Raw genomic sequence first — 26,020 nt, forward strand, 5'->3', positions numbered from 1 at the left:
AGAAATCCCAATTAGGTATACATTTGAAAAAACGATAAAATTCAGCACTAATGTCTTAATGGAATAGAAACTGTCCCGCTGTATGAACTTTCTTTTCAAGCAAACTTAGTTGTTGGATCAGCCCGCTTCAAAGTTCTCAATGCAGCACGTTAGTTAATTTGCAGTGGAAACATTTTCAACAGATCATATTAGTGTAACCCAGATTAAAAATTAGCAGTTGATGTTTCTCACATCATTGCAATAACTCAATTTATAAACAAAGATTTTATCTTCAACCTGAGTTAATAGTTTTACAACCAAAAGAATAAAATCGCAAAAATGATCTGAATTAAATCTTACCCAACAAAAAGTCGGGTGTTTGTTCAAGCTCAAGGTGGTTAACATCCAGCATAATCTTATTGGGTAGATCAACCAACACAAGGTCTGGAGCAACTCGAGAAATAGATATCTTGTTGCTTCTATCAGTGGGACAAGTCAAAAAATCCTCTGCAGAAGAAAACACAACAGAATATAATAAAAATTCCAATTGCTGCTTTACATGATGTCCACACCCTCCCTTTCCTACACTGACTATTGCTAGGGTATGGTTCAAAACAGATATTCTCGTGATATGTTTAGAAATACCTACACATAAAAATCTTATTGGTTTGTTGTCCATTTAAACAATCCATATTTCATACATTTGTTGGGAGTGCTAACTGTGTTGCAATCTATTCAAGGCATTTAAGAGCCAATTTTCATAAGATCCAAGTCCGTACTAAATGGTTTAGAACTGGGATGCTGTTAAGGCCCAGGATGCTGTGTCCAAGCATTTCTTAATGTCATGGTGGAGTTAGCTGAAGTGGCTGAATGCAGTTATGTATGGGTGGAGGGTGGGAGCCTTGGAAGGCGGGTGAGTAGGATCATTCACTCCGCCTATGGCAAATATGTCTGGCTTGCCTTCCACACTCCTGAGCTCCACCACAATTGAGGCTGGGAATGTTCATGGAACTTTCTGCTCTTGTGAGATGCCAGTTGTTCACAATCATTTGCAACTGGATGGGGTAGGGCTACGGAGCTTTATGATGATCTGTTTGTAGTCCACTCAGCTCGATCTATAAACTGCTTTTATTGTTTAGCAGGCAGACAGGTAGTCTTGTGTAGTAACTTCACTCGGTTTGCACCTGTTTCTAAGGCGTGCCTGGTGCTGTTCCTGGCATGCCTTTGATGCTCCACCTTGAAACAGGGCTGGTCTCCTGGCTTTTGGTGAAACAAGTAGAACATTTTAAGACTAACAGTAAATAATTATTTTAAAATATGGCTGAAATGTTTAAAGCTGAGGATAAGCCTTTGGGACCAAGAAAGAAAGGACCAATGAAATTTGTTAAGCTCTGGCTGGAACTTCTGGAGAATCAGGAGTTGTGACAAAATGATTGGAGCGAAGTGAGCCTGACATCTATTATCTATGAAATTTTAGTGTTTATCCTGAAGAAGGGTACTGCAAAACACCTAAAGGAGCATCAAGCAATCAAGGCAAACCACTATGACTTTATTATATCATATATCCAAATTTTCCGATGACACAAAGATGGCATTGTAGGCAATGAAGATGGATGCATAGAATTACAAAGGGATATCGACAGATTAAATGAATGGGCAAAACTGTAGCAAATGGATTTCAATGTAGGCAAATACGAGGTCATCCACTGTGGACCGAGAAAAGATAGAATAGGGTACTTTCTGAATGGTAAAAAGCTAAAAACAGTGGCGGTCCAAAGAGATTTGCGGGTCTAGGTACAAAGATTAAAATGTACAAAAAATAATCAAAAAGACTAATGGATTGCTGAGCTTTATATCTAGAGGATGAGAATACAAGGGGGGTAGAAGTTATGCTGCAGCTGTACAAACCCTGGTTAGACCACACCTGGAGTCCTGTGAGCAGTTCTGGGCACTCCATCTTTGGAAGGATATATTGGCCTTGGAGGGAGAGCAGTGTAGGTTTACCAGAACGATATCTGGACTTCAAAGGTTAGGTTACGAGGAGAGATTACACAAATGAGGGTTGCATTCCCTAGAATTTAGAAGGTTAAGGGATGATATGATCGAAGTTTTCAAGATATTAAGGGGAACAGATAGGGTAGATAGAGAGAAACTATTTCCACTGGTTGAGGATTCTAGGACTAGGGGTATAGTCTAAATGTTAGCGCCACATCTTTCAGGAGTGAAATTAGGAAGCACCTGCACACACAAAGTTTGGAACTCTCTTCCGCAAATGGCAATCGATGCTAGATCAATTGTTAATTTTAAATCGAGATTAATAGCTTTCTGTTAACCAAAGGTGTTAAGGGATTTTGGCCAAAGGCGGGTATATGGAGTTGGGTCATAGATCAGCCAAGATCTCATTGAATTGTAGAACAGGCTCGAGGGGCTGAATGGCTACTCCTGTTCCTATGTGTCTATTGGAGAGAGAAGAGATCGCCTTGACAAACCTATTAGGATTCTTTGAAGAGATGATATCAGTATTTGTGGATAAAGGGAGCTCCACGGGGAGAGACAAAACTGCCAAACTTTACTACTGACAAGGTGAAGGAACTGCATAGATTGAGTAGTTGGGCTGAGAAATGGCTATGAAATTCAAAAAGTACAATAATGAATCATATAGAATATACAGCACAGAAACAGGCCATTTGGCCCAACCAGTCCATGCCGCCATTTATGCTCCACTCAAGCCCCCTCCCATCCTTCCTCATCTAACTATCATAACGCCATATTCTCTTCTCCCTCATATGCTATCTAGCTTCCTCTTAAATTCATTTATACTATTTGCCTCAATCATTTCCTGTGGTAGTGAGTTCCACATTCTCACCACTCTCTAGATAAAGAAGTTTCTTCTGAATTCCCTATTTGATTTCTTGATGACTATCTTATATTGATAGCATCTATTTTTGCTCAACCCCACGTGGAAACACACTCTGTGTCTACTCTATCAAAACTTTTCATAATTTTAAAGACCCTGTTTAGGTCACCCCTCAGTCTTCTCCTTTCAAAAGAAAAAAAAAAGACCCAGCCTGTTTATCCTTTCCAGACAGTAATAATTTAGCAGTTCTGGAATCATCCTTGTAAATCTTTTTTATGCCCTCTCTAGTGTCTCTATATCCTGGCAGCACCCATGGAACAATACCAAAGTAAGTAACTTACTATTAACTTTCATTTTAAACTTTTAAACAACTTGGGAAACTTTTTTAAACTTCAAGAGAAACTTTTAAGACTTCTGGAGAAATTTTTAAACATTCGGGAGAAACTTTTAAACAACGTCGAGGAATTTTTAAGAATTATTTTCTTTAAAAAATTTTTTTACTAAGGAATTGAATACTGTACCCCAATCTAACTAGGAATTAGTTTGGTGTGTTTTATTAGCATCATTTTCAGACATTTGAAACCGGATTACTCACGACGACGCCCGACGAGCAGGTGAGCCTCCGACCAGTTGACCGGGATATCACCGCCCCCCCTTCTGCAGCGAGCCTACAACCCTCCAGCAGCGGGCTCTCACCCCTCCATCACAGCTATGACTCTTCCACCCTTCCACTCCTTGCTGACCTCCCACCTGGAACTCCAGCAGACAACTGACCCTCCTAATGCCTGCCCCCAACCAAGCCTCAGACCACCCACCATCAAGGGCACTACTCGGCGCCGAGCTTGTGGCAAACATCTCACCGTAGGCAATTAGGCTCATACAGCAGTGCCTGGTCTCCAGTCGTCTTGGACCCCCTTGCCACTGGACCAAGATCTTGCTTTGCTAAGCCCGTGTGGATGCCGGTGTGCAACGGGCACCCCATGTTAAAAGAACTCACGCACAGGCATCTTCCACTCCGTTAACATGAAGTTCGGGACCTGGAATGTCAGGGCCCTCATGGACAACTCCAACAGCGACAGGCCAGAACGCCGCACTGCCATAGTTGCCCGGGAACTTAGACGCTTTGACATCGACATCGCCGCACAAAGTGAGACCCGGCGGGCAGGGGAAGGCCAGCTCAAGGAACAAGGTGAAGGTTACACCTTTTTCTGGAAAGGGAAATCAGAGGAAGAACGCCACCTTCACTGAGTCAGCTTCGCCATCAAAAATGAGCTGGTCGACAGCCTCAAAGACTCCCCCTGTGGGGTTAACGAACGCCTCATGACTCTTCGACTCGCCCTATCCCAGAACCAATGCACCACAGTCATCAGTATGTACGCCCCAACAGTCGATGCAACGGATGAGACCAAAGAGGGTTTTTATTCCAACCTTGAAACATCCCTGTCCCGCGCTCCTGTGGGCGATCCTCCTAAGTGACTTCAATGCCAGGATCGGCAAAGACACAGTCCTCTGGGCAGGCGTGATTGGCAGAGAGGGGGTAGGGAAAGCCAACTCCAGTGGTACCCTGCTCCTGACAAAATGTCTAGAACATGAACTTCTCATCACCAACACCCTGTTCTGCCAGAAGGACAAATATAAGGCATCATGACAACACCCTCGCTCCAAACACTGGCACCTGCTCGACTATGTCATCGTCTGAGCCAGGGATTGCAAAAATGTGCGCATCACCCGCACCATGAGAGGAGCTGACAACTGCTGGACGGACCACCGCCTAATCCGATCCATCATCGACATCAACATAGCCCCAAAGCGGAGGGGACAGCAGCAGTAGTGCCGCAAAGAAGTCAATGCCGGGACATTTAAAGACCCAGCTAAAAGAGCCCTATACAGCCAGCACCTCACAGGTAACCTGGCATGTGTTGATGACCCTGAGATGCAAAATGCCCACAACGCTTGGTCTGCCCTACAGACCTCCATAACCAGTGCCTGTGAAGAGACACTTGGTCACTCAACCAGAAAACACCAGGACTGGATTGATGAGAATGATCAGGGAGATCCAAGAGCTAATAGATCACAAGCGCAGAGCATTTCTAAGCCTCAAGCAACAACCCAACTCGGGAGCAGCAAAGCAATATTACAGGTGGCTCAAGGCTGAGGTCCAACAAAAAACCCGGGACCTAAAGAATGGTGGTGGATGGAGAAAGCGCAGGAGATACAACAACTGGCCGATAGCCATGATGTGCGAGGATTCTTCATCAGTGGCACCACTCCAATGCTGGCCAAGAACAGGGAAACTTTCATCAAGGACACCGAGGCAGTCAGGGTTTGCTGGAAGAAGCACTTCGAAGATCTCCTCAATCGAGACTCTGCCTTTGACTCGAGTGTTCTCAACTCCATCCTGCAGCATGCGACCCGCCACCACCTCAGCGAAACCCCAATGTTGCACGAGGTAGGAAAAGCCATAAGTTAGCTCAAGAACAACAAGGCTACGGGAACGGATAGAATCCCTGCTAAGGCGCTAAAGTATGGCGGAGAGGCACTGTTGGCGCGGATACATAACCTCATCTCTCTCATCTGGAGGGAGGAGAGCATGCCAGGAGATCTCAGAGATGCAGTGATCGTGACCATCTTTAAAAATGGGGACAAGTCCGACTGCGGCAACTACAGAGGAATCTCCCTGCTATCAGCCATTGGGAAAGTTATCGCTAGAGTGCTCCTCAACCGTCTTCTTCTGTGGCTGAAGTCATAGTGCGGATTCACAGTGCGGATTTAGTCCCCTACGGGGCACAACGGACATGATCTTTGCAGCGCGACAGCTGCAGGAAAAATGCAGGGAGCAGCGCCAACCCTAATACAAAGGCCTTCTTCAACCTTACAAAGTGTCATGTATCCTACATGGTTATTGTTGGTACTATCACAAGGTGTGCCACCAGAGGACACAGCAGTGGGAGACTTGTAGGTTACCTGTACAGGCGTACCTGGCCTAGTATAAAAGACAGGCCACCAGGTGTGATCCTCACTCTGGAGTTAACTAATAAAGGACTACGGTCACTACAGTTCAAGTATAACACACTACCTCGTGGAGTCATTACTAGAGCATCTAAGGACAAATACAAGGACACTGTCAACCGCAAGGGTCTATGGAGCGTCCTCTTCCGTTTCGGATGCCTCCAAAAGTTCATCAACATCCTTCGCCTGCTCCACGACAACAAACAGGCCATGATCCTTACCAACGGATCCATTTCAGACCCAATCCATGTTCGGACCGAGGTCAAACAGGGCTGCGTCATCGCTCCAACCCTCTTCTCAATCTTCCTCGCTGCCATGCTCCACCTCACAGTCAACAAGCTCCCCGCTGGAGTGGAACTAAACTACAGAACCAGTAGAAAGCCGTTTAACTTTTGCCGCCTCCAGACCAGGTCCAAGACCACCCCAAGCCGTCGTCAAGCTACAGTACGCGGACGACACCTGCATCTGCGCACATTCAGAGGCTGAACTCCAGGATATAGTCAACGTATTTACTGAGGCATACGAAAGCATGGGCCTTACGCTAAACATCCGTAAGACAAAGGTCCTCCACCAGCCTGTCCTCGCCGCACTGCACTGCCTCTCCAGTCATCAAGATCACGGCCCTGGACAACGTGGACCATTCCCCATTCCTTCGGGAGCCTCTGATCAACAAAAGCAGACACTGATGAGGAGATTCAACACCATCTCCAGTGTGCCAGCGCAGCCTTCGGCCACCTGAGGAAAAGAGTGTTCGACGACCAGGCCCTCAAATCTGCCACCAAGCTCATGGTCTACAGGGCTGTAGTAATACCCGCCCTTCTGTATGGCTCAGAGGCATGGACCATGTACAGTAGACACCTCAAGTCGCTGGAGAAATACCATCAACAATGCCCCCGCAAGATCCTACAACTCCCCTGGGAGTACAGGCGCACCTACATTAGCGCCCTCGACCAGGCCAACATCCCCAGCATTGAAGCACTGACCACACTTGATCAGCTCCACTGGGTAGGCCACATTGTCCACATGCCAGACATGAGACTCCCAAAGCAAGCGCTCCACTTGGAACTTCTTCGTGGCAAACGAGCCAAGGGTGGACAGAGGAAATGTTACAAGGACACCCTCACACCTCCCTGATGAAGTGTGGCATCTCCACCGACACCTGGGAATCCCTGGCCAAAGACCGCCCTGAGCGGAGGAAGTGCATCCGGGAGGGCGCTGAGCGCCTCGAGTCTCATTGCCGAGTGCATGCAGAAAACAAGCGCAGGCAGCAGAAGGAACACGTGGCAAACCTGTCCCACCCTCCCTTACCCTCGACAACTGTCTGTCCCACCTGTGGCAGGGATTGTGGCTCTTGTATTGGACTGTTCAGCCACCTATGGACTCATTCTAAGAGTGGAAAGCAAGTCTTCCTCAATCCCGAGGGACTGCCTATGATGATATCCTTTTTATAATGCGGTGACCAGAATTGGACACAGTAATCCAAGTGGGGTCTAACCAAGGTTCAATACAAGTTCAGCATAACGGGCCCAAGTTTCCACATGATTTGCTCCTGATTTTTAGGAGCAACTGGTGGAGAACGGAGTATCTTAGAAATCGCAATTCTCCACATTTAAGTTTTCTGCAGTTCTAGTCATTTAGAACAGTTTCACTTTTGAACAGAATTTTTTTTCAAAAGGGGGCGTGTCCGGCCACTGACGCCCGATTTGAAAATTTCCACAGTGAAAACATACTCCAAACTAACTTAGAATGGAGCAAGTGAAGATTTTTGTAGGCCTGAAAAAACCTTGTCCGCACATTAAAAAATCAGGCGCAGGTTACAAATTAGGCGTCCGGAACGAGGTGGGTGGGTGGGGTGGGGGGGGGGGAAGGGAAGTCATTAAATTCTACAATAAATCCTTAGTTATACTTATACAAATATTATACAAATAATTCCAAACTGAATAAAAATTTATAAGCAAAGAAAAGATTAAATAAACCATGTTCCTACCTGTGTGAAAGTGCTTCAGGCAGGGAGAATGCTGCAGGAAGCCTCACAAGTTGAGGCAGCCGTTCCCGGGGGGGGGGGGGGAGGGGGGGGGGGAAATGCAGTGAGGGCCCGACCGACCGACGGCAGCAGCCGTTCCCGCGGGGGGGGGGGGGGGAGGGGGGGGGGGAAATGCAGTGAGGGCCCGACCGACCGACGGCAGCAGCCGTTCCCGCGGGGGGGGGGGGGAAATGCAGTGAGGGCCCGACCGACCGACGGCAGCAGCCGTTCCCGCGGGGGGGGGGGGGGGGGAAATGCAGTGAGGGCCCGACCGACCGACGGCAGCAGCCGTTCCCGACGGCGGGGAGGAGGCAGTGAGAAGGCTGCAGGAAGCGAGAAGGCTGCAGGAAGCCTCAGAAGTTGAGGCAGCCATTCCCGAGGCCCCCCTGCCGTCGGTCGGGCCCGTCGGGAAACGGCTGCCTCAACTTCTGAGGCTTCCTGCAGCCTTCTCACTGCTGCAAGAAGCCTCAGTGCTGATTATGGAAGGGCAATGTGGTTTTATTAAAAAATGATAAAAAATGGACAGCTGCAAAGAACTACAAAAATGGCCGAGTGCCAATGTTTCCTTCACACTGCGCGTGCGCGAATGCTTCAACGCGCACGCGTAGGGTTGCCGGCACGAAAAAAACTCATTTAAATGGTACCCGCCCCCTCCCACTTACAAAATCGGCACGAGTGGTAGGCTCCGCCCCCTGCACGCCGCGCCAGGCAGACATGGAGCTGCAAGGCGCTCGAGAATAGCGCGTTTTTTTTTAGGCGCCGTTTTAGGCGCTAAAAACGGGCGCCCAGCTCGGAGGGGCGCCTGTTTTGCCGCGTGTGGAAACTTGGGGCCAACGCCTCTACTTTATAATTCTATCTCTTTAGAAATAAACCCTGGTGCTGGTTTGCTTTTTTATGGCCTTATTAACCTGCGTCGCATCTTTTAATGATTTGTGTATTTGTACTACCTGATCCCTTCGCTTCTCTACCCCAGTTAGATTCTTATTCTCCAAGTAATATGCGAGCTCCTAACATGCCAGGACTTGATGACCAACCTGGGAGTGTGTACAGCAGCAGTAAGACAGGCAAATAGATTGGTTAATTATTCTGTTCCTGAACCTTCATTCCTTTTGGATTTTCAGCACTTCCTATTTTAATTTCAGTTTGATTTATGCTAGGAGCAGCTCGGTGCACGGAAACCAATTTCAGTGCACTCCATGAACGATGCATTATTACATTTAAAAGAGATTTCATTGCTGATGGCATCATTACTGCAGATCTAAATGAGAAATAATTTACAGTAGATTGAGGAGATAATCTTGTATGGTAACTAATGGAGAAATTACAATTAAATTACACTTTAAATATTACAAATGACATTTTACAGTTTGTCTCATCAATATTGCTGGAGTAAACCAGCTGAAAATATGACCAATATCAGTATTACACTTATTTAACATATTGCTTGTAATACACTATATTTAGAATGCATTTAAGCCAATACACTTCAGTGTTGTGCAAAACACTTCTTGTGTAATACTTATAATCATTTCATATTGCTTCTATCACTATGGCAATGTTGAAATTCAAAATGTTCTCTCCAAGCCCAGTACAATTTTGGAGTGGAACGATCTACAATTTTACTACGGATGCTTGTCACAATTCAAATATGCAAAATTATACTTAATTGACATCCTGGTGTCAACGCTAATTATTAAGACTTAATAATTTCATAGAAATTAATACCTTCTTCAGCTACATCTAGCAAGTCGTCTAATAGAATCTGCTGGCATTCTTGATCATCTTCAAAGCTATACATGGCATACTTCTTCAAAAGAGTTCCTCCTTCACCATTTATATCAGTCTCCAATAGACCTGGAAACCACTCTTCCAGCAGAGAATCAATGTGATCCACAATCTGGCCCAACAAAACGAACCCTGCTCGTTTTTTTATGCAACAGAAACAAAGTAACAATTTTGTGATCACAGAAAAAAACAGCAATTTTAGGAGTTTTAAACATAATTTCAACGGACCTACAAAGCATTGTGCTATGTATCGGATATATTTCTTTACTTTGCACTTAACCCCTACCAAGACAGGCAACGGGACAATTTAGATACAAGGTGAAAATCAGCAAAGTGCCCCAACAATATGCCTCGAGAGAAAACCCAAGATTACTGGTCTGGCATAGTATTTAATTTCCTACTGCAGTTGCCCTCACAATAGCTTGGAGGAAAATTGTTTACTTATGATACATAATACTGGCCTGTACACCCAACTGGAATTGGATAAACATTACCTAAAGATTCTCTCCCAGCCCTGCAAAAAGAAATTTGAATGAAAATTATTGGAAAATAGCAGCTTACCTTTCCTGCAGCATGGAACAGTTATTTTGAGAATACTCTCTGGTTTATTGTCCAATACAGCGGAATCCACTAGGCAGTATGCTTCTGGTGACCAGATCAGGTAGACTCCTTGTCTCCAATACGTCCTATTAGGACGTAAAGGTTTCTCTACATCTGAAACATCATAGTTTGTTTTTTGTTTAAAAAGGAAAGGTACACTATTCATTCTGTGGTGTATTAATCATTCCTATCCATGCAGCAAAACATCCTAACTTTTAAATATTACAGGTATTTATTACATTCAGTCAGCAGTTTCTAGTCAGCCCTTCATTTCATAATCAGCAAGTGCCATGCTGAATTAACAACATAATTGAATCCAGGAAGGTTAAAAGATTCCTGGATATTTTGAGCTGCACTCCTAATGCATTTGATAATTCCAGTAACATGGTTATCAAATTGAGAATATTATTAATAAAGTCAATATTCTAGTTCAAAACAAAGATTGGAATACCAGCAGTGAACAAAGGAAATGCTGCAGTGTAAAGGAAATATTCATGTCAAAATGTCTCAACACATTAGTTGTGGAGGCAAACTAAAAGAAACAGTTGGAATTCTGGAACAAACACCAACCAAGTGAGGTTACAATTATTCAATTATTCATCCTGTCACTGGATTCAATATTCAATATCCTCCACCACTAACACACAGTGGCTGCAGTATCTATAGGACGCACTGCAGCAACTCACCAAAGTTACATCGAGAAGCACCTTCTTTCTCCTGCAACCTGTACACCAAGGTCAAGAGCAACAACACTATGGAAACATGATCGCCTCCAAGTTCCCCTCCAACGCTCACGATCCTAACTTGGACATATATCGCCTTTTCCTTCATAGTCACTCGGTCAATATTTTTTCTTCCTCTAACACCATTATATGACCACAATCACCACAATGCAACAGGACGACTACAATGATCAATAAAAGTCACCTTACACCAGTGATGCCCACATCCCAGGAACAATAAAAAAAACAAAGAAGAAACAGTGCTCTCTCTACTAGTCATTCAACAGAATCGTAATGCCCAGTGACCTCCCCACTCTTTAAAATGTCATCATCAATAGAAGAGAGTCAACAAAAAGTAACGGACCATTACCTTGTCTACGAAGCATATAAGCAGAAACCTCCAGCAGTCTGTTGATAAGTCTGGACCAGAATCCCATTGGAAAATATGGCATCTCATAAAGCCTTACTATCAATTCAGAGTTTTCACAATGTGGGAGTTCAATTACAGGTCTCTGATCAGGCAAGCTAAAAAAAAAATTAATTAATTAGAAAGTGTGCAATAAGGTGTATCCATCTCATGCAATAAATGTACTGAAAGCCAGATTTAAAAATAAAGCAATTTGCGTAGCAATTACTTAACTGCACATGGTAACATCCAGAATTTGGTTAAAATCTGATTAAATATTTTAAAGATAGTTGGGTGACAATGGAAAACTACAAAAACAGCAGCATAACATAAATACTTCTGGTTACAAAGATCAATAAAGAATTAGACATTTACTCATCCTCAATGTCTGTATTACAAAAAGCACATTAAAACCACAAGAATTGCACTTATGTAACTCCATGAGAACACAGTGTACACATAATAATTAAGTTTGTTTTAATGTTGTGGTTATACTGTAATTACTCTATTCATGTTCCTGCACCACTTTCATGTATATTGGGTTTAGAACAGCAAATTGTTGCCTAACTATCAAGCCACCTGTTACAGGTGCAGCGCCTAAAATCCGGAGTTCCAGAATCCAGAATGTTCCGGAACGATCTGTGGCAGGGTTGTCCAGAATCCGCAAAATGTTCCGGAATCCGGACACCCTGCCAAACCGTTACCGCCGCCAGCCAGGCCCAGGGAAAAGTCAAAAAATGAAATCCAACTACTGTACAGTGACAAAAATTGCACGAATAAAAATGCCAATCCGACCGGTTCACCGCACCACTGCTCCTGGGTCCGCACCAATTCTGCACAGCACACAAATCCCTTCGGCCAGAACCAACCAAGCTCCAGCGCGCAAGTCCCTGGCCAGAATCAAACTCTGCACAGCACACTGAGCTCCCCAAAGCAGCAACCGCGCGATCGGATCGCCACACCCCATCACTCCGAACGGAGCTGACCCGACCTCACCCAACCAGATTTCGATTTTAAGTTTGTACACCTGTACCTGTAATAAAAAATACTACCTGTGCTGTACATGCACTTTTAAATTCAGCATTTAAAAAAAAAGTGGCATTAAACATTATAGGGCTACCCCAGCTGACACACATACACCCCATGAGGAGACCCACCTACATCCCATGATCAGACCCCACCCAACCTGACTCAACCGCTGTGGTGTTTTTCCCGATTTAAAGATCTGCACAGGTAAAGATTGTGAATTTGTGTTGTGTCATTGCAAACATGTCAAAAAGGCCAACAGATACCCCAATGATAAAGGAAAGAGGAAGCATAATTCACTTTCAATTGCCAAGAAAGTGGTGTTACTCCAGAGATTAGATAGAGGTGCTTCAGGTGAGAAGACTGAGTGAGGAACATGGTGTTGGATTCTCCACCATCTAGATCATCAGAAAACAAAGAACAGCTCATGAAGGTTTATGCGGAAAGTGATGTTCATAAGGAAATGAACAAGAGGAAAAAGTATGCATAAGCCGAAATGTGATGATTTGGATCGAGCAGTGATGGAATGGTGGCAATAGAGGCGAAGTGAAAAGGTTCCTTTGTCTGGCCCAATGGTGAAGCAACAAGCTAAAATATTCCATGCACAATTGGGGATTGAAACTCCATGCGAGTACTCTTCTGGTTGGCTAGCCAAATTTAAAAGGCGTCATGGCATCAGACAACTGAAAGTATGTGGTGAGAAAGCCTCAGCAGATCATGAGGCAGCTGAAAATTATATTTACAAGTTCATCAAACTAATTGCTGATGAAAACCTTTCACCTGAGCAAATGTACAATGCTGACGAGACAGCACTGTTTTGGCGCTGCGTACCGCGAAAGACATTAGCAGCAGCAGAAGAAACGCAGCCAGCAGGTATTAAAGACGCCATGGATAGGTTGACTGTGCTCGCTGCTGCAAATGCGACTGGGACACAAGCGTAAGCTTATGGTCATTGGGAGAAGCCAGCGTCCAAGATGACTCAAGAGTTTGAGTATTGCCAGTGCATTATTACGCCAATAAGAAAGTATGGGTAACCAGGGTAATCTTTCTGAACTGGTTTGAGAAGCATTTTGTCTCTCAGGCGCGTGGTCATTGCACGGAAGCTGGCCTTGAGGAAAACTGCAAAATATACTTGTTGCTAGACAATTGCTCAGCACATCCCGATGCTGAGCTTTTGGTAAAGGATAATATCCATGGAATCTACTTACCTCCAAATGTTACATCACTGATACAGCCAATGGACCAAGGAATTTTGAGATCGATGAAGTGTCTGTACAAAAACGAGTTTGAGGTGTTTGCTTAATGTTGTGAACACAGGCATGGGAATAAAAGCATTCTCAAAAGCTTCCTCTATCAAGGGTGCCATATGGGCAGCTGCGGATGCCTGGAACTTGGTAACTGCAGACACCTTGGTCAATGCTTGGTATAACATTTGGCCATCAACTATGTTTGCTGAAGATGATGTTCCTCAGGACTTTCAAGGCTTTCGTGAGTACAGGGAGAAAGCAATGATTGCTCAACTTTTAGATTATGCAAGAGGGCTGCCTTGCGAAGCTGCGCAGGAATTGAATGAGGACGATGTCATAGAAGTCATGGACATAGACAACAATGCTCCCATTGTGCATGCAGTGACAGATGAAGAAATCATCTCAGGGTTTTGCATCCAGAAGAAAAGGATAAAAGCAGTGAGAATGATGATGATGCCTGTGATCAAGACGAAAAAGTGCCCATTGACAAAGCAATCAATCTTTGTCAAAAATTAATTAACGCCTTAGAGCAACAAAGCTTCATAAGTGAAGAAGAAATACTGCAGGTCTACAGAATTCGAGAAAGATTAGTGAAAGAAAAGCACAAATTATTTAAACAAACAACAATATTAAATATCTTTCAAAAGATCTCGTATCAGAAGGCCCAAGACCTACAGTTAGCAACTACACCAGTAATTTCCAAATTTGATAAGCCTATTGCTGGCCCATCAACAGCCCCAGACATCAAAGCTGAGCCCTCTACCTCAAGCACAACCTCCAGCCAATTGTAACTGTACCGGTTTATTTTTACTCTGTTTAACAAATAAAAGCCTTCATTTACTGTTTTATATTTTGTAACTTTACTGTTTTACAAATAAAAACCTTTTTTATATTTCATGCTTTGAGTACTGTATATTCCTTTTCAAATTTGAATATGGTAGCAAAAGATACAGGTCAGGAAGCTTACATTAGTATGGTGAAAAAAAATAGAAGCCTCTTTTAACCCTGGGGATGTTCCTATGAACTCTGCATTCAAGTACTGTACTTTGCATTCAAATACTACACAGGGCATCAGACTACCTTCCAAAACATACAGGTACAAAAACAAGAAGGGGAGACTTACCATGTGTTGCGAAGAAGCGACGGCTACAAGGCCTGCGAAGAGAAGAACTACAAAATGACGTCCAAAAACCGGAAATATCGGAACCTGGGCCCAGGCATTTCCGGACTCAGGACAAGCTTCTGGCGTTCTGAAATCCGGAATTACCCGAACCTGGACTCGGGCATTTCTGGACTTTGGACATCAGAAACACATTTGAAAGTCCGGAAAAACACGAAGGCCGGAACGGCCTTGGTCCCGGATTTTAGGTGCTGTACCTGTATACCATTAAGTACATCTTGTCCTTATTTACTTAACCTTTTACACACAAATGATAATTAATGGATTTAGCAGCGGGTGACTAATAGTTTGGATCGCAAGTTACCTGCTTGGAATAAGTAGTTGTTCCTCTCCTAAAGGCAATGCAATTTGGAATTTTTCCAGTAGCTTTATGTATTGCGACATATAATTCTGAGGGAAACTGTTTTTCTGTGAGAGAAACTTCTCAACATCTGATCGGTAAATAATTCCACAAGGATGCTTTGGAAAACTTGCTGCTTTAACAGTCACAATCTAAATTCAAAAAGCATGCACTCTGGTTGATATTTATAATATTTTGGAAGATTTCCACATGAAATCAGTGTTTCAAAAATAACTGATGAAATTAGACCAAGATCACTAAGGGTTAAAAATAATTAACAGCCACAACTGTAGCAGCAGCTGAGTTCATGGGAAAGGGACGGTTTTGGCTGATAAAGGAACCAAGGGCAGAACTCAAGAGAGTTAACAACACCTAATAAAATAATCTCCAAGGACAGTAGGGAGTAAGCTGTCTGGAACTATAGACAGGATGCCTGACAGCTGCATTTGAAATGACCACAAAAGGGCAAGAATATTCTAAGGTTGCCAAATAATACTGTATATAAACGTTGTTGATTTGTGGATTGATGAAGTCCCTCTCAAGAGTGATCGAGAAGGGTTCTTCCCCTGCACATGCTTGAATAAAGATCATTTCTAACCTGTCTCTGGAGTCTATCATTCAATCGGGCATCAATCCTCTATCTCAGTGGGTCCGCTTGGGAGAAAGAACGATTTCTCCACAACAATCACTATGCACTAAACCCATTATGTCTCTATCATGTTCCCTATAATATTTCTGACAAATCAGAGATTATATACCATGTCACATTTCATTGACCTTTTGAGAACTATGTAACACTATTCATTAAACAAAAGTAAGTTAGGTTATCCAGACTTTGTAAAGAAGTATTCAGAAATGCAAGAAAGTGTAATGAATATTTGCATATTTCTGCACAATTACTGGACAATAACACGGAACAGGAAATGTATTTAAAAAATTGCTCTGGTAGGTCTGATGAGACAAACAAATAAACTTGTTTTGAAAGATAAAAACTAAGTATCAGGGACATTGTGCACTGTCTTTTTTCTCAACCTTTGGTTAAAGACAATGATAATGCCAAACTCCATCATGCTCTCCATGCGTTCATACTTTGCTGGTGAACTACTGGGACAACGTGTGGACCTACAAAAATGAACTAATCATTTGCAACTAAATCTCACGGATTTCACTACTTATACTAGCTTTTAAAGGTAAAATTGTGTTAATGTCTTCTTAAAATCCAAGCCCGTTAAATTACGCTCTATAAATATTAGTGTATGAACGTTTAACAAAGTGCCTCAGTTAAAATAACAGACAAAGCAACTCCACAGGACTGAATAGGGCTTTTGCACATTATTACTTGTACAGCATAATTTCAAGGCAAACATCTGAAGGTTTTACCTGTGCGATCATCTTGCATAACCATTGTGGATCTACAAAATAAAGTTCCCGTAGCTGAAGAGCTGGATCATGAAAGTGTAGTAAGACACCTGTAAAGAGAACACTCACCTTTAAAATAATTCAATATTTAAAACCCTGCCTACAATAATAAATCATAATGAAAGCTGAAGGTATTTGCTTGAATGTGTCGCAAAACATTGTTCTTGGTTTTTTCTTCTCCCAATATTATGCATAATTTTCTATACTGAGATTTTGAATTCCATGCAGCTACATAACCAAACAAAGCCTTTTCAGTTTAAAAAGGCTATCATGAACATGCACATTCCATCTAGTATATTACCGGTCTCCACTGCTAATTCATTGACCTTGTTTTCCTTTTTGTTAAGCCAGTCTTATCTGCATGGACTATACATACAGCACTGTGAATTTCAAATTGGCATGAATGGGAGAAGTGAAAGCAAGTGTATTCAACTGAATTCCCTGACCATTCTTAATGGCAGCTAAGAAGGTACCTATCGATTCATTGGTATCCCTCATTTCTGGTTATACTGTTGGATATTTTAAAACTGTTGAGAGAAAGCAAGGTAGCAGACATCGGACATCGTTAAATTCTAATTCTATGGTATCACTCATCAATCACTACTAACATGCATTTACACAGTACATGTTAGTGGTAGCATTGGTTGATTGGTGATGTCAAAGAAAAATGTCCCAAGGTGCTTCACAGACACACCAGGAAAAAAGTGGGCGCAGAGCCATAAAAGATACATGTTAGATGGGGTCAGCAAAAGAGGTGGATTTTAAGGATTAAAGGAGGAGAGCAAAGTGGAGAGCCAGAGGGACTTGGGGAGGAAATTCCAGAGATTATAGGCCAAAGTGACTGAAATCATGGTCATCAATGGTGAGGTGAAGGAAGAAGAATTGCACAAGAGGCCAGAGTTCGAGGAGTTCGGTGAAGGTTACAGAAAAAGGAAAGGGATGAGGCCATTATGGGATTTAATCACGAGAATGAGAATTTAAAATCTCAGCTGTTGGGGGACCAGGAATCAATGTAGGTCAGCGAGGATGGCATGATGGACAAGCAGGGCTTGATGTGGGATAGGATACAGGCAGCAGAGTTTTGGATCAGCTGAAGTTTCTGGTGGGTGGAGATGATTAGGAATTGTAGTAGAATTGGAGTAGTAGAGCCAGAGGTGATAAAAGCAGGGATTCAGCAGCAGATGGGCTAAGATAGCAGAAGCAAATGATTGTGGAAGTGGAAGTCAAGAGTCTGTGTGACGGGGAGGATATGGGGGTCAGAAACTCAGCTCAGGGTCGAGTAGGACACTGTGGTATGAACACTTCAACCTAAGACAGTGGCCAAGGACAGGATGGAGTTGGTGGTGAGGGTATGGCTAGGCTGAAAGACAATGGGGGTGAAATTCATTATCGCCCTGTTTGGGGGTGGTAACAATTGGAAGGCGCGAGACTTGGCCCCAGACGTGACGTCTGACCCCTCAAAAAATTTGGGTTACCGCCCCTGGAAGAAAGTGAAGCGCTAAATTAAGCATGCCACTTCCTTCTTGGAGTGCTAACGGGTGGATCCCTCAGCAGCGCTGCACACTGGACCGTGCAGTGCTGCCGCATCCAAGGTGCCCTTCGCTCCCTTAAAGGGAAGGGCCCACGCTGCAGACTCTGCAAATTAAAAATGGACCTACCTGGACCACCATGGAGTGGGAGTGCCGCGTGATCAGCCCCGCAGGACTTCCGCGAAGAAAACGGAGCAGCAGCGGAAAAACCAAGGTAAGTTTCTTGGTAATTTCCATCGGCCACAAAGCCTTTAATTTTTGACCCGGTAGCGGCTGGCTGCCCGACCCGTGCCTCCTGCAGCTGCCAGTGTTTCCGCCCGGCACTGCTGCAGGGGATGAAAGTGAATTTCGGTGTCGGGGTGCTAACAGGGCGATGTGCACGGTGATGACGTCACAAACTCCCGGCACAGGTGATTGGCGCGCAAAGCCGTAGCACCGCCACTAAACACCCGGCCAATATGGTGGGAATCGTTGTCTGCACCACGCCACCCTCGGGGGCGCTAACGGGAGGCGCAAATGTATTGAATTTCTTGCCCATGACCTCAGTCTTCCCAAAGATATCAATAAAAGGAATTTTAGGCTATGGGAAAGATGGCATCACATTCCCACCAACATACAGTCCGAGCTCTGTTCATTCTCAGTGGACCATAAGAGTGCTATCATCAGTCAGAATCAGACAACTGTCCTCACTGTTTTCTCAATCATATCTGCCTTTTGATAAATATAAGCTATTTAATAGATCAGCAAGAGAGCAGTTGAGTGCAAACTACGATGACACCCAAGGGAGGAGAGAAAGTGACACTAAGAGCTGGATTTTGTGGGGGTTCAGTGGGCGCGATCGGTGGCGAGTCGGGTGGGAAAGTGTTTTTTTTCCCAGCGGGGCAGGACTCCGCTGTGAACCCGCCACTAATCGTCTTTCCCAAATGTCGTGTCTATCAAGGTTGAGCAGACCCAACACGCAGCTGTAGGGAGGCCATTAAGATCATTAGTTGCTTGTTTACAGCCACTTATCAATGGTTTTTTTCCCAGCTTTTTGGATTCTCCACTGTGCCTAGACCTTGTCTGTGAAGCTGAGGCGGGAGGTCAGTAGCCATTGAATCAGCTGATGAGTGGACAGCTTCAAATGTGAAGTTAAACCACCCAGTTGAATGAGATATGTTCCCTCAACCACTAGCTTCTCTAAATTGCACTTCCACTGCAGATTCAGGATGCTGCAAGTCTTTACACAAGTTTCCATCCAGTCTGCGTCATTACCTCTCCCACCATTGACAGATTGCTCCTGTCATCTCTCCTGCACCTGCCATCCATACTATCAGCATGTGTTCCCTTGAAGCTCTCTCACCGTGGCCCTCAGAACTCCACCACCATCAGCCCCAACACCAGCATCACCAACACCACCACCAACCTTCTCCGCAATCAACTAATGCTGCACAGAACACAGCATCAGCACCTGAACACATTGCTGCCCAGGAGGCCAGGAATGACCTCACCATGGCCAGATTTACTTCACTTGGCGTCTACACCCTGGCTGCTACATGATGCGGCAGGTTGGCACCACCCCACACCAACACATTAAAGCATCCCTACAATGCCCAAGCCATTCCTTTCATACACATACCATTGTGGAGGACTATGGTTATGTCTAACCATTCATTGGAACTCACTAAGTCACTTCCAAAGATGCATACAAATCTGTCCAAGAATGCAAAGTGTTGAAAATAAAGGTTTCAATGTTTGATACCACATTAACAGAAACTTTACATGAACATTGCATAAAACACCCATTGTGTGTTGTTAGTTGGTATGATTGCACTAGGATGCGGGCGAGTGTGAGGAGCTGATAGTGAGATGGGATGTGAAAACGTAGATAGAGGGTTTGATGGAGGCAAGGCAAGTTGGTGTGAGTAAGGATGTGCAGGTATAGGGTAGGGAAGGCAGAGTGATGGGGATGTAATGAGTGGCACAGTAGGATGAGGTTGAGTGTGGCTTTGCAGTAACGATTTGTGATCTACTGAGATCTTTGAAAGGTTTGCAGCACTGCTCCCAGGTCCTCCTCACCACATCCATGCTCGTACCCTCCTCTGCAATGTGTAACCAGGCTGAGTTGTTCCCCCAGGGAGGTCTCATCCGCCCATGGGAAGGGAAGAGGACCTCCCTGTGTGCTGTGACTCCCTCCATAAGCATGTGGAGGGAGTCATGGGAAAACCTGGTGCAGTCCTGCACCTCTGTGCAGTGATTGTCAGTGTTTGCAGCACCTCAATACTGTAGAACACAGACAGCACAAATGTCAAAATGAAGTTGGCCATGGTCCCTTTAAGGAAACCGACTGATGATGAGTCATCAAGTGACGTCACTAGACCCGCTTCCTCTAGTTGGCCAGGAAACACGCTGGGCAGGCTTTTCAGAGGCCGGGATAGAGCCAGCAGCGGGGTTGGGACCTGCCACTGACATTGCCCGTCACGGTTCGTAAATTCGCAGCCATAGAAATAAAATGGGGGGCTGTTCTAACAAAACAAACAGTTGAATTGAAATCAATTATTATTCTGCACACAAATATCCATTTATTCCATTGTATCACTTGGAATGAGTCTTTTCCCTTTTTGCATGCACAAACATTTCCTCCCGTCACATGTACAAAATTAACAAGGCAATATAATTCTGCTGAATAGACCATTTGATTGCTGATACAGCCATTTAAAGACATGAGAATTAAACAAATACCAGACTCATTGAGGAAGCGAACAGCATGGGGCAGTTCATTTTCATCCAACTGTAATTGGTTCTCTTGAACTATTTCCAACAGCCGCTGCTGATGAATTACTGGGAATTCTGTTAGAACTGCTTTTCGTTCCTGTATAATCCTCTTTTCCAGCTCCATGTAACTATGAGGGATTAGTTGACCCATTACTGGTTGGTCCCTGATCTGTAAAGATAGCATTTAAAAATGGGAACCTTGGTTTGTCAAATCAGAAAGTGCAACAAGAAAGTGACCAATTAAAACAAGCAAGTATTAATAGTAACTAGACCAGAAACTAGACCAGAAAGAATGGAAATTTTGCATGCAAAAGTAAGTGAACTCACTTAAAATTAGATACTAGCAAAGTTCTTTATTACTGTACATTTTTGTCATCATAATTTGCGACAACTTTCACCGTGGTTTTTCAGTGTACTTTTATGCCTAATCTTTAACTTTTAAAGGTTCTTTTGATTATGCAAAAATACCTGCTTGTGTGGAAATAAGGAGGATGCATACAATTAAGAGACACCCATGGTTGTTCCCATAGATTTGACACGCAATCACCTATATGTTTGGCACTGTAATTAGCTGTGACTTCACTACAAGTTTCACTTGAAATAGGTTCAAAGCCTTAACCTCAGAGGACTATTTTCCACTGTGACAAAATGGTGATTCGTGGGGGAAAAAATCTATAATATTAAAAATGATTTCCTCCAAGAATATTATTATATTATTCTCCTTGACCTTCGGATAAACCTACAAGCCTGTTCTCTGTGTGAAAGTAATTTTGAGTCAAGGAATCTGAGTATGCAAAGAGCTGCTGTCATTACTATAAATAAAATGCCCAAAAACCCGAGGATGATAATAAACGACACGAGCTTCATTTTGGCAAATAAATATTTGCTCTGAGTTACTTGATTAGATTGCTGCCTTCTAATTATTCCTAGGGTCTACTATTCTGTAATTGATGTGCAGGATCAGAAATACACATTGTTTTTACAGGGCACATTCTCAAATCTGAAAATCCTTCATAACTCTAAAGGGTTACAGCAACATTGTTAAACTGGGTGAAAGCAGAAAGCTAAAATGTTTTGGAGACTAGGGCTCCAGTGACTAAACAATGCCCTCTGCAGTCATCATATGGCATTTAGTACATTTTTTGGAAGAATGTAAAGAGAGAATTTATGATAGGAAGTTTATTGGAACACAAATTTTAAAGTACTCGAATAATAAGCCCAGTATGATAAGATTGTGCAAAGACCAATGAAAGTAAATGAAACTAATAATTGCACTAAATCTACTGAAATATTGCAGTTTGAGACAGACAATGGTTATAATCCTTACACAAACACACAACTGCAGTCTTTATAACATTTCTTTTGTGCACCTTGAAAGTCTGTATTTGACTAATAATGGCTCTTCGCAGTCTTGCTACAGAGTCAGATTCTTCTGTGGCCACCACAAAATGGTAATCACGGATAGGAGGAAAATTACGATGCTGAAGGAATTCCATCTTAATTTTAGTTATGCAGTTTTGCTGATGTTTTTCATTGGTCATATCAACGTGAGTACCAACAAGAATTACAGGACAAGATGAGGCACGGGCCTATCAACAGAAAGAAAAATAAACTTACAAATCGCATTGTAAAACAAGTATCAACATCAAAATTAGGAAATGTAAACAAGAGCGATGGTAGTTTACATACATCTATCTTACAATGCACATGTGCAAGCAGGTAACATTTAAATGTCATGAAAACTCCAATAAGTTTTCAAATCAGTTGCAGTAAATTATGATTTTAACAACCTTTATTTTCTTTTATAACCAGCAAAATGTATAGAAACATAGAAAATAGGTGCAGGGGTAGACCATTCGGCCCTTCGAGCCTGCACCACCATTCAATGAGTTCATGGCTGAACATGCAACTTCAGTACCCCATTCCTGCTTTCTCACCATACCTCTTGATCCCCCTAGTAGTAAGGACTACATCTAACTCCTTTTTGAATATATTTAGTGAATTGGTCTCAACAACTTTCTGTGGCAGAGAATTCCACAGGTTCACCACTCTCTGGGTGAAAAAGATAAGATCACCTCTCATTCTTCTGAACTCCAATGAGTAGAGGCCCAACCTACTCAACCTTTCCTCATAAGTCAACCCCCTCATCTCTGGAATCAACCTTGTGAACCTTCTCTGAACTGCCTCCAAAGCAAGTATATCCTTTCGTAAATATGGAAACCAAAACTGCACGCAGTATTCCAGGTGTGGCCTCACCAATACCCTGTACAACTGTAGCAAGACATCCCTGCTTTTATACTCCATCCCCTTTGCAATATGTGAAATATCCTTAGTTACATCTGCTCCTTAGAGAACTGAAACTTTACAAAATCACTGGGGCCACAGAGGAATTCCTTTTTACTTCACCTGTCACAGAATTATCAGTCAAGTTTTATGTACAGAAAGTAAGCTTTTTATTCAGGGCAAGGCCTTATGTCCTTTCATAATGCAGTCCAAGTGTATGACCATTTGAAGGGATGTTGGGCCAAATGGCTTTTTTCTGTTACTAAAATTCTTACTTTTAGGTCATGAAAATTGTAGATTCTATTCCTGTTGTACTTAGTTGTTCCCAAGACAATGAGGCATTTCTGATCCAATCGTTACCCAACATCCAGTAATAATGTTAATTATAATATTCCAGCGATGCATCCAGGAGACTGAACAGCAGCCATAGACCTCAAAAGATATGCACTTCCAGATTGGGGTAAAGGATGTCCCATCAAAAGTACTCGAGGTTCAGATAGCAATACTGACTTGATAATGGCACACTGAGTACTCATGAAATGTTGTCGATAATAGCAGCCTTCCTCAGACTACACCACTTTTATGCCTATTTGTAGATTATTAGTTCAATCTCAATATACTGCAGACTAAGGGAATGGCTGATTAAGCAACGAGTAACCAGAACTTTTTTCTGGTGTAAATCAACAGCAAGATTGCTACCGACAACATTGACAAATTCGGAACAATTGTATGAGAAAATGATATGCATCTGCGAAGGTTTAAATGATTACCCAGTGACTGCTCCCATTTGGATGGCAGTCTCATCTTTTATCTTTGCAGATTAAACGGATGCAAAGGAACGATTTGTTTACTACCAAGCAGACATTACTAAATACGGGAACATTTACAGTTCTTCTCCTGTACCTTTATGTTGAACAGCCAATGTTTGATAGCATCAATTTCACCAGTTCCTTTACGAAGATCATAAACAACAAGGTACAGGGCTCGTGAAGACATAAAGTGGGGATGTGTGCTGTAGAACTCTTCTTGGCCTTATGAAAATAAAACTACATCATTTTTTTAAAAATAAAATTGCCATTTTATACCAACATTTTATGCATATTTTAAAATAAGATGTTTCAGCACAAATCATTACAAGCTTAGATAATTATCTAAAATTTACAAACGTCAAAATTAACTTCAATGTTTATGCAAATTGCCAATATAATATTTATACAATGTAATAAAATAGAAAATAAATGAAAACATTCCATTAAAACATACACTGCATGTGCTGTGAAAGGCTGCTGGGTCTATCCACAGTATGTATTCGCTGAACTTCTCAAATCTCAGCTTATCTAAACATTATCTAGCATGTCTCCTTGTGAGAACACAACTGCACAAGCATTGTTCTTCTATTATGCTATGATCTGCAATGTGCACAAGGCACCAGAGGCCAAAACTCATTTCATACAAGGAAAGCTTTGGCATGGATGAGTATGCATGAAAAGATTTTTATCTCAAAAATAGCAAAAAAAATACTATTTGTGATGTCCTGGAATGATTTTTCAAACAATCAAAATAGTGTCTATACAATAAAGAAAATACTTCATTGCTCTTTCACTGTCCTACATAGGTCACTAGTTTCGCAGCATTGTAGGCAGTGTAGATGAAAGCATAACTTTCTAACGGGATATCGACAGATTAAGTGAATGGGCAAAGCTGTGGCAAATGGATTTCACTGTAGGCAAATGTGAGGTCATCCACTGTGGACCTAAAAAGGATGGAACATAGTACTTTCTAAATGGTGAAAAGTTAAAAACATTGGCAGTCCAGAGAGACTTGGGGTGGGGGGGGCGGGGGGTGGTCCAGGTACATAGATCATTAAAATGTCATGATCAGGTACAGAAAGTAATTTAAAAGGCTAATGGAATGCTAGCCTTTATATCTAGGATGACTAGAATACAAGGGGGTAAAAGTTATGCTGCAGCTATAAAAAGCCCTTGTTAGACCTGGTTGGAGTATTGTGAGCAGTTCTGGGCACCACACTGTCATGTAACCTACATGGTTACTGCTTGTACTATTACAAGGTGTGCTACCAGAGGGCACTGCAGTGGGAGACTTGTAGGTTACCTGTACAGGTGTGCCAGGCCTAGTATAAAAGGCAGGCCACCATGTGTGATCTCACTCTGGAGTTACATTAAATGGACTAAGGTCATTACAGTTCAAGCACAACACATTGTCTCATGGAGTCATTTTTAGAGCATCTGAAGACATAACACACACCTTATGCAGGATATATTGGTCTTGGAGGGAGTGCACCGTATGTTTAACAGAATACCCGGACTCTAAGGGTTAAGTTATGAGGAGATAGATCAAAATTAGGGTTGCATTCCCTAGAATTTAGAAGGTTAAAGGGTGATCTGGTCAAAGCTTTCAAGATATTAAGGGGAGATAGGGTAGATCGAGAGAAACCAGTTCCATTGGTTGGGATTCTAGGACTGAGGGGCACAGTCTAAAAATTAGAGCCAGATCTTTCAAAAGTGAAATTATGAAACACTTCTACACACAAAGGGTGGTAGAAGTTTGGAACTCTTCTGTAAACTGTATTTGATGCTAGATCAATTGTTAATTGAATTTTAATTCTGAGCTTGATAGATTTTTGTTAACTAAAGATATTAAGGGATATGGGGAAAAGGCGGGTATATGGACTTAGGTCACAGATCAGCCATGATCTCACTGAATGGTGGAACAGGTTCGAGGGGTTAAATGGCCTACTCCGGTTCCTATGAAATAAATGCAAAAACCAGCACATTGACATATTAAATTTGCTATATGCTGTCACATTCCATTGGGAAGTTCTATCTAACTCTTTTCCTGTG

The 26,020-nt window shown here is 42.9% G+C and overlaps 1 protein-coding gene across 5 annotated transcripts in view; it reads right to left on the bottom strand.

Annotated features, from left to right (window-relative positions):
* Positions 1 to 26,020, bottom strand: part of lrrk2 (leucine-rich repeat kinase 2) — a 234,783-nt gene that overhangs the window by 36,504 nt on the left and 172,259 nt on the right. For all 5 annotated transcript variants that reach the window (XM_070897488.1, XM_070897489.1, XM_070897487.1 and 2 more), the window contains 9 exons: positions 24,063 to 24,190; positions 22,247 to 22,465; positions 20,844 to 21,045; positions 16,555 to 16,643; positions 15,139 to 15,326; positions 11,346 to 11,500; positions 10,215 to 10,367; positions 9,594 to 9,785; positions 340 to 486 (listed from right to left, as the gene is read on the bottom strand). In XM_070897488.1, the coding sequence (XP_070753589.1) occupies positions 340 to 486; positions 9,594 to 9,785; positions 10,215 to 10,367; positions 11,346 to 11,500; positions 15,139 to 15,326; positions 16,555 to 16,643; positions 20,844 to 21,045; positions 22,247 to 22,465; positions 24,063 to 24,190 (1,473 nt within the window). The remainder of the gene's footprint in view (positions 1 to 339; positions 487 to 9,593; positions 9,786 to 10,214; positions 10,368 to 11,345; positions 11,501 to 15,138; positions 15,327 to 16,554; positions 16,644 to 20,843; positions 21,046 to 22,246; positions 22,466 to 24,062; positions 24,191 to 26,020) is intronic.

Source organism: Pristiophorus japonicus, chromosome 13 (genome assembly GCF_044704955.1).
Source record: "Pristiophorus japonicus isolate sPriJap1 chromosome 13, sPriJap1.hap1, whole genome shotgun sequence".
Lineage (NCBI taxonomy): Eukaryota > Metazoa > Chordata > Chondrichthyes > Pristiophoridae > Pristiophorus > Pristiophorus japonicus.